Source organism: Marmota flaviventris, chromosome Y, assembly GCF_047511675.1.
Source record: "Marmota flaviventris isolate mMarFla1 chromosome Y, mMarFla1.hap1, whole genome shotgun sequence".
Lineage (NCBI taxonomy): Eukaryota > Metazoa > Chordata > Mammalia > Rodentia > Sciuridae > Marmota > Marmota flaviventris.
This window is the reverse complement of record NC_092519.1, coordinates 4218339-4234050: the sequence shown is the minus strand read 5'-3', so window position 1 is coordinate 4234050 and position 15712 is coordinate 4218339. Positions and strand designations below refer to the sequence as shown.

At 34.4% G+C, this 15712-nt stretch overlaps 1 protein-coding gene across 1 annotated transcript; it reads right to left on the bottom strand.

Moving 5' to 3' along the window:
* Nucleotides 1-286: 286 nt before the first annotated feature.
* On the bottom strand, nucleotides 287-1900 carry LOC139703543 (endogenous retrovirus group K member 7 Gag polyprotein-like). The gene is made up of 2 exons (XM_071607046.1): nucleotides 964-1900; nucleotides 287-759 (listed from the first exon to the last, which is right to left on the bottom strand). The coding sequence occupies exons 1-2, from the start codon at nucleotides 1898-1900 to the stop codon at nucleotides 287-289; spliced, it is 1410 nt and encodes a 469-aa protein (XP_071463147.1).
* Nucleotides 1901-15712: the final 13812 nt, after the last annotated feature.

The following is a 15712-nucleotide window of genomic DNA, read 5'->3' as shown; positions in this document are numbered from 1 at the left end:
CACTTTACCTCTATGGTCATCTGTTGGGGTTTGAGTGTGCAGAGTTTAGCTCCCTCAGGCCTGACATTTTGCAAGAGAAGACATTAAAATCTGAATTTCTCCTTCATAGTCTGCATAGATAATGCCTAAATGGACAGTAATACCTTTAGCATTAAGGCTGGAGCGTCCTGTGAGCAAAGCGAAAATCCCTGGAGGTAGTGGCCCAAATATTCCTGTAGGTATTCTTTTAGGCATAGCACCACCCTGGAGATCAAAATCACTTAAGGCTGGGATGTCCATGGCGGCACTATGTTGGGTTGCGGGTTGTAGGGAAAAGATTGTGTGTTGCCCCCTTTATTTGTCTAGGGCCTGGGGTCTGGCTGGATGGACCGTTTCCCTGAACTGCAAGAGTGGCTGCATTTTTCGTTCTACATTCTCGAGCCCAATGTTTACCTTTTTTGCATTTAGGACATATTCCGGGTCCCCTAGTTTCCTTTTCATTCTTTTGCTTACAATTTTTCCTCAGATGTCCAGTCTGGCAGCACCCAAAACACTTCATGTTAGCCAAATTTCGATTAGTATTCTGCAAAGCATGCCATGTAGAGGCCATGGTTTCAGCAAATAATTGCATCTTTCTCGATTCTGATGTTATATCTTTGCACACCTTTAAGTATGTATGAACATCTCCTGTATCTTTAATCGGTAAAATGGCTCGTTTACAATCTTCATTAGCATTTTCATAAGCCAGCAAACATAGTAATTGTTGCCTGGCAGCCTCTCCTACCACGGTTCATTCAATTGTCAATTTTAATCTAGACAAAAATTCTACATAAGGTTCATTGGGTTTTTGTGAAACTTTTGTCCATGAGCCATAATGTTCTCCAGTAGGTCTAATTTTGTCCCAAGCTTCTAAAGCTATTTACTTCAATTGCTCATGAATCTCAGGAGGAATATTAATTTGATGTTGAATGTCATCATGCATACCAGTGCCAGATAACATAGGGTATCCTATGGCACGAATAACAGGGTTTTGACTGTTAACATTTTCTCTAGCCTTAGTGGCACATCCTTCTAAAAACCACATGTGCCATTGAAGATATTCAGGTTCCTGTAGAAGAGCACGGCCCACAATCTTCCAATCCTCAGGAGCAAAATTATTGTAATGAGTAGCAAAAGCATTAAGCAATTCTTTTACATAATGGGATTGAGGTCTGTACATTGTCACTGCCTTTTTTAATCTGCCAATATGATCAATATCAATCCCCTCATACCGAGGTGGCTGTGCCATTCCATTAGCTGGATCAGGCCTGATTATAGGAAAAGCAAAGAAGGGAGTTTTGTCCTCATCGTCAGAAGGTTCTGAGTCCATTTCCTGGACAGCCTTTAAAGAAGCTGCCAAAAAAGGGTTGGTGGCCGGAGGGGCAGAGGGCCTAGTTCCCGATAAAGGCCTGGTTCCCGATAAAGGCCTAGGGTCCATTTTAGCTTCTAATTTATTAAGACGTCCCAGAACTTCCTCCATAACAAGTTTGAATTGCTCCGAAACGGAGCGATCATCAATCGTCGTTTTTACTTTCGTTTTCTTTTCCATATCATTACCAGTTAAATCAGCAGAATTTTGTGAAGAATTATGAGTCAATTGTTGCGTATCTTTTACTACCTCTTCTTTTTCACTAATATCAAGAGGGAGATCTAGAATAGAGGGAGCTAGCTCCTTTTGTAAATTGCCAATCAACCTTTCTTCCTCCATAGCTTTAAACATTGTATATACAATAGACAAGATAGACCAAAACCGAACCGGAATTTTTTCGCCTTGCCTCATGGCCTTTTCAACATTGTGACGGACCCGTTTCCAATTATCCACATCCATAGATCCTTCCTCTGGGAACCAGGGATTCCATTCCCTGACCACCTTAAGACACATCTCTATATCAGAATGGGAAATATTAATACCATAGACAGCAAGTGAATGCCTAAGAATATTTAAAAAAGGAGAAGATGAAGATTGTCCCATCACCCTGTAATATAAAGAAAAAGAACTTACCCTTCCTGTCAATCCAGCAGGGTCCCTGTTCGGGCGCCAATTGTGAACGTCTAGTGCGTTCGCAGTCATCTTCCCCAAAGAACAATTATCCTATTCTAAACCTATGAAAATTATCAGACAAATACCAATTGAAAGAAATTCTACAAAACATCTAACCTGTACCTCTCAAAATTGTTTTTCTATATTGAAAAAAAAGCAATCTCAAACATTCACAGCCAAGATGATCTAAAGAGATGTGAGAACTAGATTTAATATGATATAACTCTGAGTGAGATCCTGGAATAGCAAAAGAATGTTAGTTGTAAAATTAAGTATGCCTGAATGAGGAATGGCCTTTAGTTAATAACAGTGTAGTGATATTGCTCATTAATAATAATAAATGTAGTGAATTAATGTTAGCTGTTAATAATCATGGAACCAGATGTGGGAACTGTGTACTCTGTAAGAAAACTTAATAATAATTGTGATTTTCTGTGAATCTAAAACAGTTCTAAAATTAAAAACATGTATTATGAAAAACTTTTATACTTTCACTTGTACTCTTTTCTACTGTCTTACCTATAATTAGTATATTGAATTAAAATAATTGAATGAACATATATTCAATTTCCAGAATACCTAATTTTTCATATTCAACTCTTCCTTTTTCAGTTAGTGCCTCTTTTTTTCCTCTGTCACCTTTTTACTCTTTATAATCCTTCATTTATCTCCTTGAACATTCTAGTTAGATTTAAGTTAAAAATATTTGATTTATTTGTAATTTCCATTTCTAGGAAAGTGAGTGTATCTGCTAACTTTTTCACATTGCTAAAGTTTTTAATGTTAATTTTTCCCATATGATTGCAAATTGGTTTGCCAATTTATTTAGAGCAGAAAATTTTTTCTTTTATATTTTACTTTTCATGTGCTCAAATCTCCTAGATAAATGAATTTGATATTGCTTTCACTTGATCCCTAAGAACAGAAGCATAAAAGAAAAGCACTGGTTTACATAAATTTCTTAAGAAACATTTAGTCTCTAAGCTAGTGGCCAAGATCCTAGCTGCAAAGCTATGCTCTCTAATTCTAGGATCCCCATATAAATCCTAGCCACAGTATGAGTTTACAGATTTTTCTTGGTTTCCTTTTATGTGTAGCTGATTCTAGCTATAATTTTTGTTTAGAGCATTAGTAGCAGCACATGTTCGCTTCACTATTAACCTCTGCTATCTTTCAGGGCTTATATACTTGGCTGCCTTTACCTAGGTGCTTTCCCATATTTCACAGAGCTCTCAGCCTATCTGTTACTTTGTATTTATGTTTGATTTCCATTTATAGACATTTTAATTTGTATTTAGAGTATGAATGTGCCTTTTTAAAATTTTTCTTCAAATTTTTAGAGATTTTGATCAATGGGAGTATATCACATTTGGACCCATACTATTATCTAGGCCAGATTTTTATTATAGTACTTATGGGAAGACACAATATATGTTATTGCACTTCAGAACTAATTCTAATTTTAAATCCAGGATACAAAGTGGATTTTAGAAAATAGGTATAGGAGGTTCATCACAAAATTGTATTATACTAACATGAATTTGAGGTGACAAAAATAGTTCAAAAATCGGGTTCCGCAGCACACACCTGTAGTCCCAGCAGCTAGGGAGGCTGAGGTTGGAGGATTGCAAGTTCAAAGCAGCCTCAGAAGCAGTGAGGTGCTAAAGCAATTCAGTGAAACCCTGTCTCTAATAAAATATAAAATAGGGCTGGAGATGTGGCTCAGTGGTTGCATGCCCCTGAGTTCAATCCCCAGTACTCACCCCTCAAAAAATAGTTCACAACTATGGGGTTACTTATACTCTTCTATAAAGAGATACTATTCATTCATTATTGCATAAACTATTAAAAATGAGTGACATAGGAGAAATTTGGGAGTTTTAAATGATATATAACAATTTTATAAAAATTATTTTTATATGTACATGTAGATAGAATCAGTAATTATCCTTCATACTATTTATCTACCATTGATTCCAAATTAAGAATTTAGTCATTTAGCCAGGGACTGTGGTACAAGTCTGTAATCCCAGTGTCTGGGGAGGCTCAGGCAGGAGGATCACGAGTTCAAATCCAGCTTCAGCAATTTATCAAGGCCCTAAGCAACTCAGTGAGACCCTCTTTCTAAATAAAATATTAAAAGGGCTGGAGATGTGGCTTAATGGTTAAGTGTCCCTGGGGTCAATCCCTGGTACCAAATAGAAAAAAAAAATGAAAAGAATCTATTCATTTAAATAAATGTTATATGAATCAACATTGATCAATTTTCCTATAGTAACATATATATATTCCCTGGAATAAATCACACTTAGTGATATAATTATACTTAGTACATTAGAGTTGGTGTGACGTGATTAATGATGTTTTTTTTTTTCTATATTATTTAAGAATATTACCTTATATATTTCCTATGACATCTTCATTTTTTTTATTTTTAGGGTAATATTTGTCTCACAAAATGAGAAGGGAAATAATTCTTCCTCTTCTACATTTTCATCTTCCTCTTTTTTAATATTTAATTTTTAATTGTAGTTGGACACAATCCCTCTATCTTATTTATTATGTAGTGCTGAGGATTGAACTCAGGGCCTCACACATGTGAGGGGAATGCTTTACCACTGAGCCACAACCCCAGCCCCCACCCCTTTTTAATTGGTGTGTGTTTGGCATGGGAGATTGAATCCAAGACCTATCCTTGCTATGCAAGCATTCCATTATTCAGCTTCAGCCCCATCCCTTTTTAAACTTTATTTCAAAACAGGGTCCCTCTAACCTCACCCTCTCAAGTAGCTGAAAGATTGGTACTATTTCATCTTTAAGTATTTCCTATAATTCAACATCAGGCAATTTTTAAATGAATAAATATGTATTCTGAGTTTCTATTTCTTGTATTCTTTTGATTATTTATATGTTTAATTTTTTTTCCCACTTAACATTAGTTTTCAAATTGTTGACATGAAATTGATTATAATACTAATTTACTATTTTGTAGTAATGGTACAATCATCAGTGAATTTTTCTTTTTACTTCTGATATTTGAAAATTATTATATCCTTTGTATAAGTTCAGCATTGTTGGGGTTTAACAATTTTCTTACTTTATCAAAGAATTAATATTTGTGTTTGTTGACTTCTGTGATAGATGGTTGTTAAGGTTTGGATATGAGGTGTCTACCAAAAACTCATGTGTGAGACAGTGCAAGAAGGTTTAGAGGTGAAATGATTGGGTCATGAGAGCCTTAACCTAACCATTGAATTAATACCTGATGGGATTAACTGAGTGACAGCTGGAGGCAGATGGGATGTGGCTGGAGGAAGAGGTTCATTGGGGGCATGGCTTTGGGATATATATATATATTATCTGGAGAGTGGAGTCTCAGTCTCTCTCTCTCTCTCTCTCTCTCTCTCTCTCTCTCTCTCTCTCTCTCTCTCTCTCTCCTTTCTGATCATCATGTGAGCAGCTTCCCTCTGCCACACTCTTCCTCCATGATGTCCTGCCTCACCTTGAGCCCTGAGGAATGAAGCCTACTGTCTATAGACTGAGAACTCTGAAACTGTGAGCCCTCAAATAAACTTTTTGGTGCAGTTTTTTAGTCATAGCAGTGAAAAAGCTGAGTGAAATAATGATTGTGACTTCTCTTGTGTTGGTATGTAATCTTTGAGTCTTCACTAATGCTTTGATGGAAAGGGCTATTGTTAGAGTCTGTAAACAAGTCAGGATGGCGCCTGGCAAATGTTAGAGTCTGTAAACAAGTCTGGATGGCGCCTGGCATTTTGCCAGAGGGAGTGGTTTGTGAAGTAATGCCAGCGAGCCATTAAGTGTGGAGATTCCTTATTGGTTGACTGCTGTATCTAGTTTATGTTAATTAAGTTGCTCGACACCCCCCACTTCCTGGCTATACTGCAGCCCGGCTGGCTGGGCAAAATAGCTGGCAGTGGGAGGGGGGTGAGGAAAACTTGTGTAGAGTAGGAGTAGGAGCAGGAGTAGGAGCCTTTTATTGTAGGACAACAGAGGTATTTATACATTCCACACAGCTTATCTTAATTAACATAAACTAGATACAGCAGTCAACCAATAAGGAATCTCCACACTTAATGGCTCACTGCTGTTACTTCACAAACCACTCCCTCTGGCAAAATGCCAGGCGCCATCCAGACTTGTTTACAGACTCTAACATTTGCCAGGTGCCATCCTGACTTGTTTACGGACTCTTAACAGGCTACCTGGTAATCTATTGAAAGATCTTTCTGCCAAAAGTTAATAATATTTAGGCCATAATATATTTCTCAAGGAATTCAACTATGTTAACAACCATATGTGTGAACTGGATGCAAGTACTTTTCCAGTTGATCCTTCAGAGTAGACTACGGAACCTTGACCACAGCTCAAGTGCAGACTTCTGAACTACTGTGAAACACAGGATACAAAGAAGCCATGCCAGATTGCAGACCCATAGAAACTGTGACATAATAAACTTGTTTTTAATTCACTGGGTTTTGGGAAAGTCATCATAAAACAGTTATTTGTTATTAATTAATGATGTCAAAAATCTTTTCATGTGTTTATTTTCCATCTGTATAGGTTCATTGATAAAGTATTTGTTCAAATGATTTGCCCATTTAAAAAATTGGGTGATTTTTCTTCTTGTCATTTAATATCTAGAATTATTTTTATATACACTGGGTATAATTACTTAATCAGATATATGATTTACACACACTCTCTCCTGGTTTGAGTCTTGTTATTTTATTTTCTCAATAATATCTTTTGAATAACAAGTGTTTTCTTTTAAATACTGATGCAGCTTAATTTAGTATTTCAAAAAATGCAGATTATGTTCTTGTTTCATATATAAAAATATTTATCACAACAGATAACAAAGGATTATTCCTTCTTTTCTTTTAGAATCTTTATAGTTTTAAGCTTTATGTGAATGTCTATAATATATTTTAAATTAATTTGTATATGGCTTAGGATATTGAGCATAGATGTTTCCAACCCCAATCAGGGTATACAATTTTTCCAGTGTAATTCTTTTTGTAAAGACAATTATTTCTCCACTGAATTGCCTTACTGTATTTGTTGAGAATCCGTTTTCCATACATGTGTATGTCTATTTCTAGTTTATTTGTACTTTTGTATACTTCTATTTGTCCATCTTTGTGCCAATGCCACATTTTATTGATTAGTTTATTTCTAATTTTTAAAATTTGGGGGGGGGGGGTACTGTGGATTGAACTCAGGGGCACTTGACCACTGAGCCACATCCCCAGCCCTATTTTGTATTTTATTCACAAACAGGGTATCACTGAGTTGCTTAGTGCCTCATCACTGCTGAAGCTGGCTTTGAACTTGTGATCCTCCTGCCTCAACTTCCTGAGCCGCTGGGATTATAGGTGTGTGCCACTGTGCTTGGCTTTATTTTTTTATATTTATTTACTTAGGTACCAAGGATTCAACCCAGGAGCACTTAACACTAAGCCACATCCCCAGCCCTTTTTACATTTTTTATTATGAAACAGGTCTTGCTGTGTTGTTTGGGGCATTGCTAAGTTGCTAAGGCTGGCTTTGAACTTGCAATCCTCCTGCCTCAGCTTCCTGAGCAAGCCACTGGGATTACAGGTGTGCTCCACTGCACCCAGCCACAACAGTTTTAATATAAATTATGAAATCAGATAGTATTAAGCCTTCAAATATTTTCATAGTTGTTTGGTTCATTATAAAACTAAGGAGCTTTACAGTCCAGTTATAACTACCCATTTATTCATGTATTTGATTTCTCTCAGCATTACTATGTAGTTATCTGTATACATTTTGTGCATATTGTTGTTAGATTTATCTATGGGTGTTTCATATATTTTATTTCCAATTTTTGAGTGATGTAAAGAAGTAGAAATATTATTGATTGTTTTGTATATTGATCTTGAGTTGTATAACTGTCCTAACCTCTCCTATTAATTGTATTCATTTTGTTGATATTCCATTCAATTTATTCATTTATTTATTTTTGCATTACAATTCTTAATACACCTTTATACCACAATTTATCATATCTATGATTGTATATAAGGTATGTTGACACCAAATTCACATCTTCATACATGTATTTTGTATAGTGATGAGGGCCTCCTTTCACCATCCATGCTATTCCCCTTCTCCCTCCCTTTCCCTCCCGCCCCAGCAAGGGAGGAAGATTACCTCAATTTTTTATATAGAGGATCATGAAAACATGAAGTTTAAATTTTTTCTTTCCAAACTGGATTCCTTTTTATTATTTTTCTTGGATTATTATAGTGTATGGGACTTCTAGTAAAATGTTGAGTAAATAGGTAAATGTGGACAAACTTTTCAAATTATGTATATTTTGTAGTTTATCTTTATCAGGTTTGAGAAGTATGTTTCTAGCTGAGCTGTTTCTATCTGCAATGGGTGTTGGATTTTCTCAAATGTGTTTTCTGTGTTAATCCTGCATCAACTTCACTGATTATTTCTTCTGCTAAGCCTAGTGTTTTGATAAGACCTTTTAAAAAATTTTCCACCTCTTCCAGTAGATCCTTTAACATATTTGATATAATTTTTTTTTTTTTTTTTTTTTTTTTTTTTTTTGGTACCAGAGGTTGAACTCAGAGACCCTCGGCCACATCCCCAGTCCTATTTTGTATTTTATTTAGAGACAGGGTCTCACTGAGTGGCTTAGCACCTCCCCATTGCTGAGGTTGGTTTTGAAATCCTGATCCTCCTGTCTCAGCTTCCCTAGTGGCTGGGATTACAGGTGTGCATCACTCTACCCAGCTCTTTGCGTAAAGTTCTTTTCTAATACTTGCAATATTTTTTTCTATCTTTTATCTCATTTTTTAATAGTTCACAGGTCTGGTAAATTTTGTTTAAATGGCAGACTTCTATATACCAATATTAGAGACTCAAGTAAATGATACATATGTAAAATATAGGGCATGTCTCTTTTCTCATTTGAAAATATGCTAATGTAGGTCTTTAGTAAAGACTGCACTAGAATCTCAAATATTGTAAACTTTCATGAAGTCCACACATTTCCTATAAAATATATAAAAACTTAATCTTCTTCCATCTACAAATAAACTAATTATTATAGCATTCATGTATCTTTGTACTCCTGGGAAGAACACATCTTTTTTTTTTTTTTTTTTTTTTTTTTACTTTAGATTATTAGGTGTTTTTGAAATTTCCTTTATTGGTTTTATAAAAACTTTTACTTTGTAGTTCATTTTGATTCCTCTCATTGTTACAATGGTAGCATTGTTCCTTTTGGGGGGTAACACTTAATGTTTCAGTATTTGTTCCTGTAAATCATTGCTTATCAACTCTTTACTTTCTAGGATGCCTCAATGATTATACAGCTCTGTCTGTTCCTGAGAACTGCTCATATTACTCTTTTGAATGTGGTCTGTTTTAAAACAAACAATATGTATTTACAGAGAATCTTAAATAGAGCAAAAATACGTTTACAGAGAGCACCTTCATTAAATGAATATGCCCTATAACATATGCATTTATGGGCCTTCCTGTGTAAGTGTTCTGTGTGTGAGAGAGAGAGAGCAAGATAAAGAAAGAGAGGACTTGGTTTAGTCAGCTTTTTTGCTACTGTGACCAAAAGACCTGTCAAAAACAAGTACAAGAGGAAATGTTTATTTTGGGGTTCATAGTTTCAGAGGTCTCAGTGCATAGCTGGCCAACTCCATTCCTCAGGGCCTGAGATAAGGCAGAACATCATGGCAGAGGAAATAAGTTGGGGACATGGCACCAGAAAGCAGAGAGATAGCTCTCATCACAAAAAAAATATACTCCCCAAGGGCATACCTCCCCAATCATCCACCTTTTCTACCTACACCCTACCTATACAGTTACTCCCTATCAGGGGATTAATTCATTGATTAGGTTAAAACTCTTATAAACCAAACATTTTACCTCTAAATTTTATTGTATTGTCTCACAGAGCAGTTTTGGAGGACACATGACATCTAAACCATAACAGGACTTAATGGGTTTTATTAACCTGGTTTACTAAAATTTCCTTTTTGTTCCTTTCTTATACCATAATAAATTAAAATTAATGTAGATATAATTTAAGTAGTTCCTAGGACTCTATTGTTTACTATCTGCCAAAGTTCTTGATTCAGTTAATATGGTCAAAATCATCTAGGTTGGTTCCACAGTCTTGCTATTGTGAATTGTGCTGCTATGAACATCGATGTAGCAGTATCCCTGTAGTATGCTCTTTTTAGGTCTTTAGGGAATAGACTGAGAAGGGGAATAGCTGGGTCAAATGGTGGTTCCATTCCCAGCTTTCCAAGAAATCTCCATACTGCTTTCCAAATTGGCTGCACCAATTTGCAGGCCCACCAGCAATGTACAAGTGTACCCTTTTCCCCACATCTTCGCCAGCACTTGTTGTTTGACTTCATAATGGCTGCCAATCTTACTGGAGTGAGATGGTATCTTAGGGTGGTTTTGATTTGCATTTCTCTGACTGCTAGAGATGGTGAGAATTTTTTCATGTACTTGTTGATTGATTGTATGTCCTCCTCTGAGAAGTGTCTGTTCAGGTCCTTGGTCCATTTATTGATTGGGTTATTCATTTTCTTATTGTTTAATTTTTTGATTTCTTTCTATACTCTGGATATTAGGGCTCTATCTGAAGTGTGAGGAGTAAAGATTTGTTCCCAGGATGTAGGCTCCCTATTTACCTCTCTTATTGTTTCTGTTGCTGAGAAAAAAACTTTTTAGTTTGAGTAAGTCCCATTTGTTGATTCTAGTTATTAACTCTTGTGCTATGGGTGTCCTATTGAGGAATTTGGAGCCCGACCCCACAGTATGTAGATTGTAGCCAACTTTTTCTTGTATCAGATGCCAGGTCTCTGATTTGATATCAAGCTCCTTGATCCATTTTGAGTTAACTTTTGTGCATGGCGAGAGAAAGGGATTTAGTTTCATTTTTTTGCATATGGATTTCCAGTTTTCTCAGCACCATTTGTTGAAGATGCTATCCTTCCTCCATTTCATGCTTTTAGCCCCTTTATCAAATATAAGATAGTTGTAGTTTTGTGAATTGGTTTCTGTGTCCTCTATTCTGTACCATTGGTCCACCCACCTGTTTTGGTACCAGTACCATGCTGTTTTTGTTACTATTGCTCTGTAGTATAGTTTGAAGTCTGGTATCACTATACCGCCTGATTCACACTTCCTGCTTAGAGTTGTTTTTGCTATTCTGGGTCTTTTATTTTTCCATATGCATTTCATAATTGCTTTATCTATATCTACAAGAAATGCCATTGGGATTTTGATTGGCATTGCATTAAACCTATTCAGAACTTTTGGTAATATTGCCATTTTGATGATGTTAGTTCTGCCTATCCATGAACAGGGTATATTTTTCCATCTTCTAAGATCTTCTTCTATTTCTCTCTTTAGGGTTCTGTAGTTTTCATTGTATAGGTCTTTCACCCTTTTTGTTAGGTTGATTCCCAAGTATTTTATTTTATTTTTTGAGGATCAATCAATAAGTCAAATATGTACTTATCAATTGAGATTCCCAAGTTCCTACAGACATGTGCCCTAGCTTTATCCTGGGAAGAAGGGGCTTATATTTACCTCACATAGAATAAAATTGTGACATATGGCCATATTTATCTAAGTAATATTTTTAAAGATTTCTCAATAATAACACATTTTCTAAATTATTTAAAAACATAAAATATTGTTAATAAATGTAAAATACTGATGTTAAAAACAATTTAAGGGGCTGGAGTTGTGGCTCAGCAGTAGAATGCTCGCCTAGCTCATGCAAGGCCCTCGTTCACTCCTCAGCACCACATAAAAATAAAATAAAGATATTAAAAAAAAAAAAAAAAACAATTTAAAGGATATAAACAGACTTAATGTCTTTTAAGATTGTCATTGTACACATCTGTAATCCCAGCAACTGGAAGGGATTCTGAGGCAGGAGGATTGCAAATTCAAAGGCAGCCTCAGCAATTTAATGAGACCTTGTATCAAAATAAAAATAAAAAGGGCTCGTGATGTTGCTCAATGGTTAATTCCTGGTACAAAAAAAAAAAAAAAAAAAAAAAAAAAAAAAACAACAACAAAAAAAACGATTGCTGTTTTTCTTGTTTTTGTATATTTCCTGTTTGGAGACATGAGTTATATATTTTATGTTTGGAGACATGAGTTTGAAAATGTTCAGAAATAATACTGAGGAACTATTAAAGATGTGAAAATTTAATTTATCCCCAAATACTGGTGCATCAAAATGTAAATATTTCTTAAATATAAGAATTTCATTCAAGGAAATATTTATTGAAAGAAAAAAAAAATCAAGAAAACCTAGATATGAATAGAAACCATTTTTGCTATATTTTATAATTAAACTTGATTAAATATGAATTAATATAAATACATTAATTGAAATTTTCAAAAATTTTCATGTCACTGTGCAATTTAGATGCAGGACTGCATCCAATATATTTTTCTCTATTAAATTCAAAATGATTCCTCACACGTTTAAATCTTTTAACTAACACTTGGTTTGGGGAGATTTTTTTTAGCACATTTTACTTGAAATGAAGAAAGCCAAAACAAAGGAAACTTGTCAGCATTTTCTTGTGCAGCCTCAAATTCTTAGTAAGAGTATAATGAGGCAAATTTAGAGTGTCAGTGAAGCACTTTTGATGGTCTATTTTGGGTTACAGTGTTTCAGTGCATGTAAAATCAATGTAGGCAATAAATATTACCTTGAATCAAATTTATGCATTTAAGATTTTGTTATATTTTGATGCACCAGTATTTTGGGGGAAATCAAATTTTCACATTTTTAATAGGCCCTCAAATAATCATCTGCAAGGTACAGAGTTCCATAAAGTTATTTTGCAAAAGAAGTTTGAAAATGACTTTACACATTGACCTATTACACTTATTTCCTTGAATGAATGTGTGAGAAAAGTGGAAGGAAAAGTGTTTTAGGAGATATAATTTAATGCAAAATACAGAAAGTATTTTATGATTGTTTTGTATAAAACACTTAGGATAACTGAGATGGGGGATTCCAAAAGATAATACATGGCCAGTACTATACCTCTAATATATATATATATATATATATATATATATATATATATATATATATATATATATATATATATATACACACACACACACACACACACACACACACACACACAAGTGTGTGTGTGTGTGTGAGTCTCACAACAGACTATTTATAGATTTCCCCAAAATGTCAGCTACAGTTGGATTAAGTTGACTTGCAAAGGACAAGGTTCTTACATTTATTCTTTTCTAACAATGCACTGTAATTCCTTTTTATGCAATATAAAAGAAGGATTACCATAAATGAGAAAAGTCTACCGAAAGACTCAGTGGAAATATAAAAAGACATCCTTTATCTCCAACACATTGCACCATGCCAAAAGTTATAATAAATACAGTTTTAGTGCAAGTAAAGGATGATACAGTGAAAAGTTTGAAAGTCATAAAAAAGAATGCTACCTGAAAGATGCAGCACCATCCACCTAAATTTTTCAAAATAGACTGAATATACAAACCAAGGAAACTTTTAAAAAATCACATAAAGGTTAAAAATCTGAAAATATTGAGTTAATTGTTATAAAATATTCAGATTAAATAGAGAAAGAAAAGAAATAAATTCACTGCCCAATTAATATCAAGTGGATTCAGATTTGGAAAAATATATCACAATTTGTAAATGTTCTTTATTTGTTTTTTTTATTTATTTCACATGAGGACAGAAAAGTAATTACATTCATTAAGTACTTTCCCTGTGCCAGAACCTTTGGTAATTGAAATGTATTGTTTCACTTATGAAGTTTTTACTTTCAAATTAACTCAGCAAGGAAAGTTGAAACTCATATTTTACTCTAAGATTAGAAAAACTAGATGTGAACAAAAGTCAGTAAATATTTTTATAAAGGACATATTCATTGAGTACATGTTTGCATTGTATTTCTATTGATTTTCTAAAATATTTTCTTGCCAAATATTTTCCTAAGTATAAACTCTATTTTAGAGAGAAAATCTTCACACTGCCCACATCACTAATTCTGCTTGTGCAACAGAAACAAATGTGATGAAGGCAGTCTGTATTTCTTGAACGTTTACTAATATCTTATGGCATGGTGTTACTTTCCAGATATAGAAGAGAAATGAGGTATAAACATTTGTTTTGAGTGAAGGTAAGACTGACATAGGCTAACTGAAAAGTGATAAACATTGAATGGTGTTTAAATATATGTTAACTTTGATATAGTGCAATATCAATAGTACTCAAAGAAAGTGTATAGCTTGACAAGGAATGAAAAAATAAAACTTCATGTAAGTGTATGGAAACTGAGAGGATAAATTGCAAAAGTGGAGAATATCTCCAATTAAGCAGACAACAGGTGCTAACAGGCAAAAGCAAAAGTAAATATGGCAGGCATTAGGAAATTAGCAGATGGTGATTCTAAGAATAATGGGCATAGGAAGGAGAGTAACAGAAGCTAAACTGGGGTGGGGGGGCAGGTAAAACTAGTTTAGCACAGTAGATCAAATTTATGTGTTGAGATGAGGATATTTGATTCTACTTGTATCTAATGAAGATTTCTCAAAGCAGAACTGGGAAACAAGGAAGACTGTTTCAGAAAAGTTCTTAAATCTTTGTGTTTGTTAGATGGGGAGGGCAAAAATAGATAATAAAATGTTGTCAAGTTGATCAATTAAGAAATTATTTTATTTCTTCTGATGTGAGGTAACAGGGAACCTAGTTTGGAGTTATAGTAATAATTGTGAAAAAACAATAAATCAAGATTATTCAATGCATCATCAGTAATTTTTGGTACTGGGCATTGAACCCAAGGCCTCATGCATTCTAGGCAAGTGCTGTATCACTGAACTAAATCTCCTGCCCTTGTAATCAATAGAGTTTTATAATCAGTTAGAGCTATGAGGATAAATAGAGAAGAATAGAAATCACAGATAAATACAGATGCCATAGAGAGATGGATGATATATTGGAAAAAACAGAAGTTGATTCTTATCTGGTTCCCACACAAACTAGATGTACAAGCCTAAACAAGTTGTATTTTCTCTGAGATGTTTCTTTTTATGTAAAATGAAGTGATTATATTATTGTCCTTAAACATTCTCTAAATAGTGAAACTGGAAAAATAACTAAGGACTAATACTTGTAAAATTGACACGCTGTTTGAAGTGAAGATGGAACTTACAACCTTGATAAATGTGAGATATATAATACTTGGGAATGAGGTTAAAATCAATTATATGAGCTTGTGACTCATGGCAATAACAGTACTCTTAAGTGATAGATGAATATAAAAAAAATCACGGATATATGTGTAGATGAAGAAGTAAACAATCATGATTCATACTTGTAACTCAAATATATTCTCCCCTTGACCAATAATTAGTTTAAAACCCAATTAAATACTATGTCCAAAGAAACCTTAAGGAATTATCTAAATTTTAAAAGTATCAGGATATACAGATAAGGAAATGGGAATTTAGTTTTTGTTCCTTAAGATTAAAATAACTGGGGCTGGGGTGGTGGCTCAGTGATAGAGTGCTTGCCTAACATGCATGAGG

What these genes read in the sequence shown, in the direction of transcription:
- LOC139703543 (XM_071607046.1), bottom strand. Translation starts at nt 1,900, where the DNA reads ATGTGTCTTAAGGTGGTCAGGGAATGGAATCCCTGGTTCCCAGAGGAA. An exon ending in CCCTATGTTATCTGGCACTG is followed by an intron (nt 760 to 963) that starts GTATGCATGATG and finishes GAACCGTGGTAG; the next exon opens with GAGAGGCTGCCAGGCAACAA.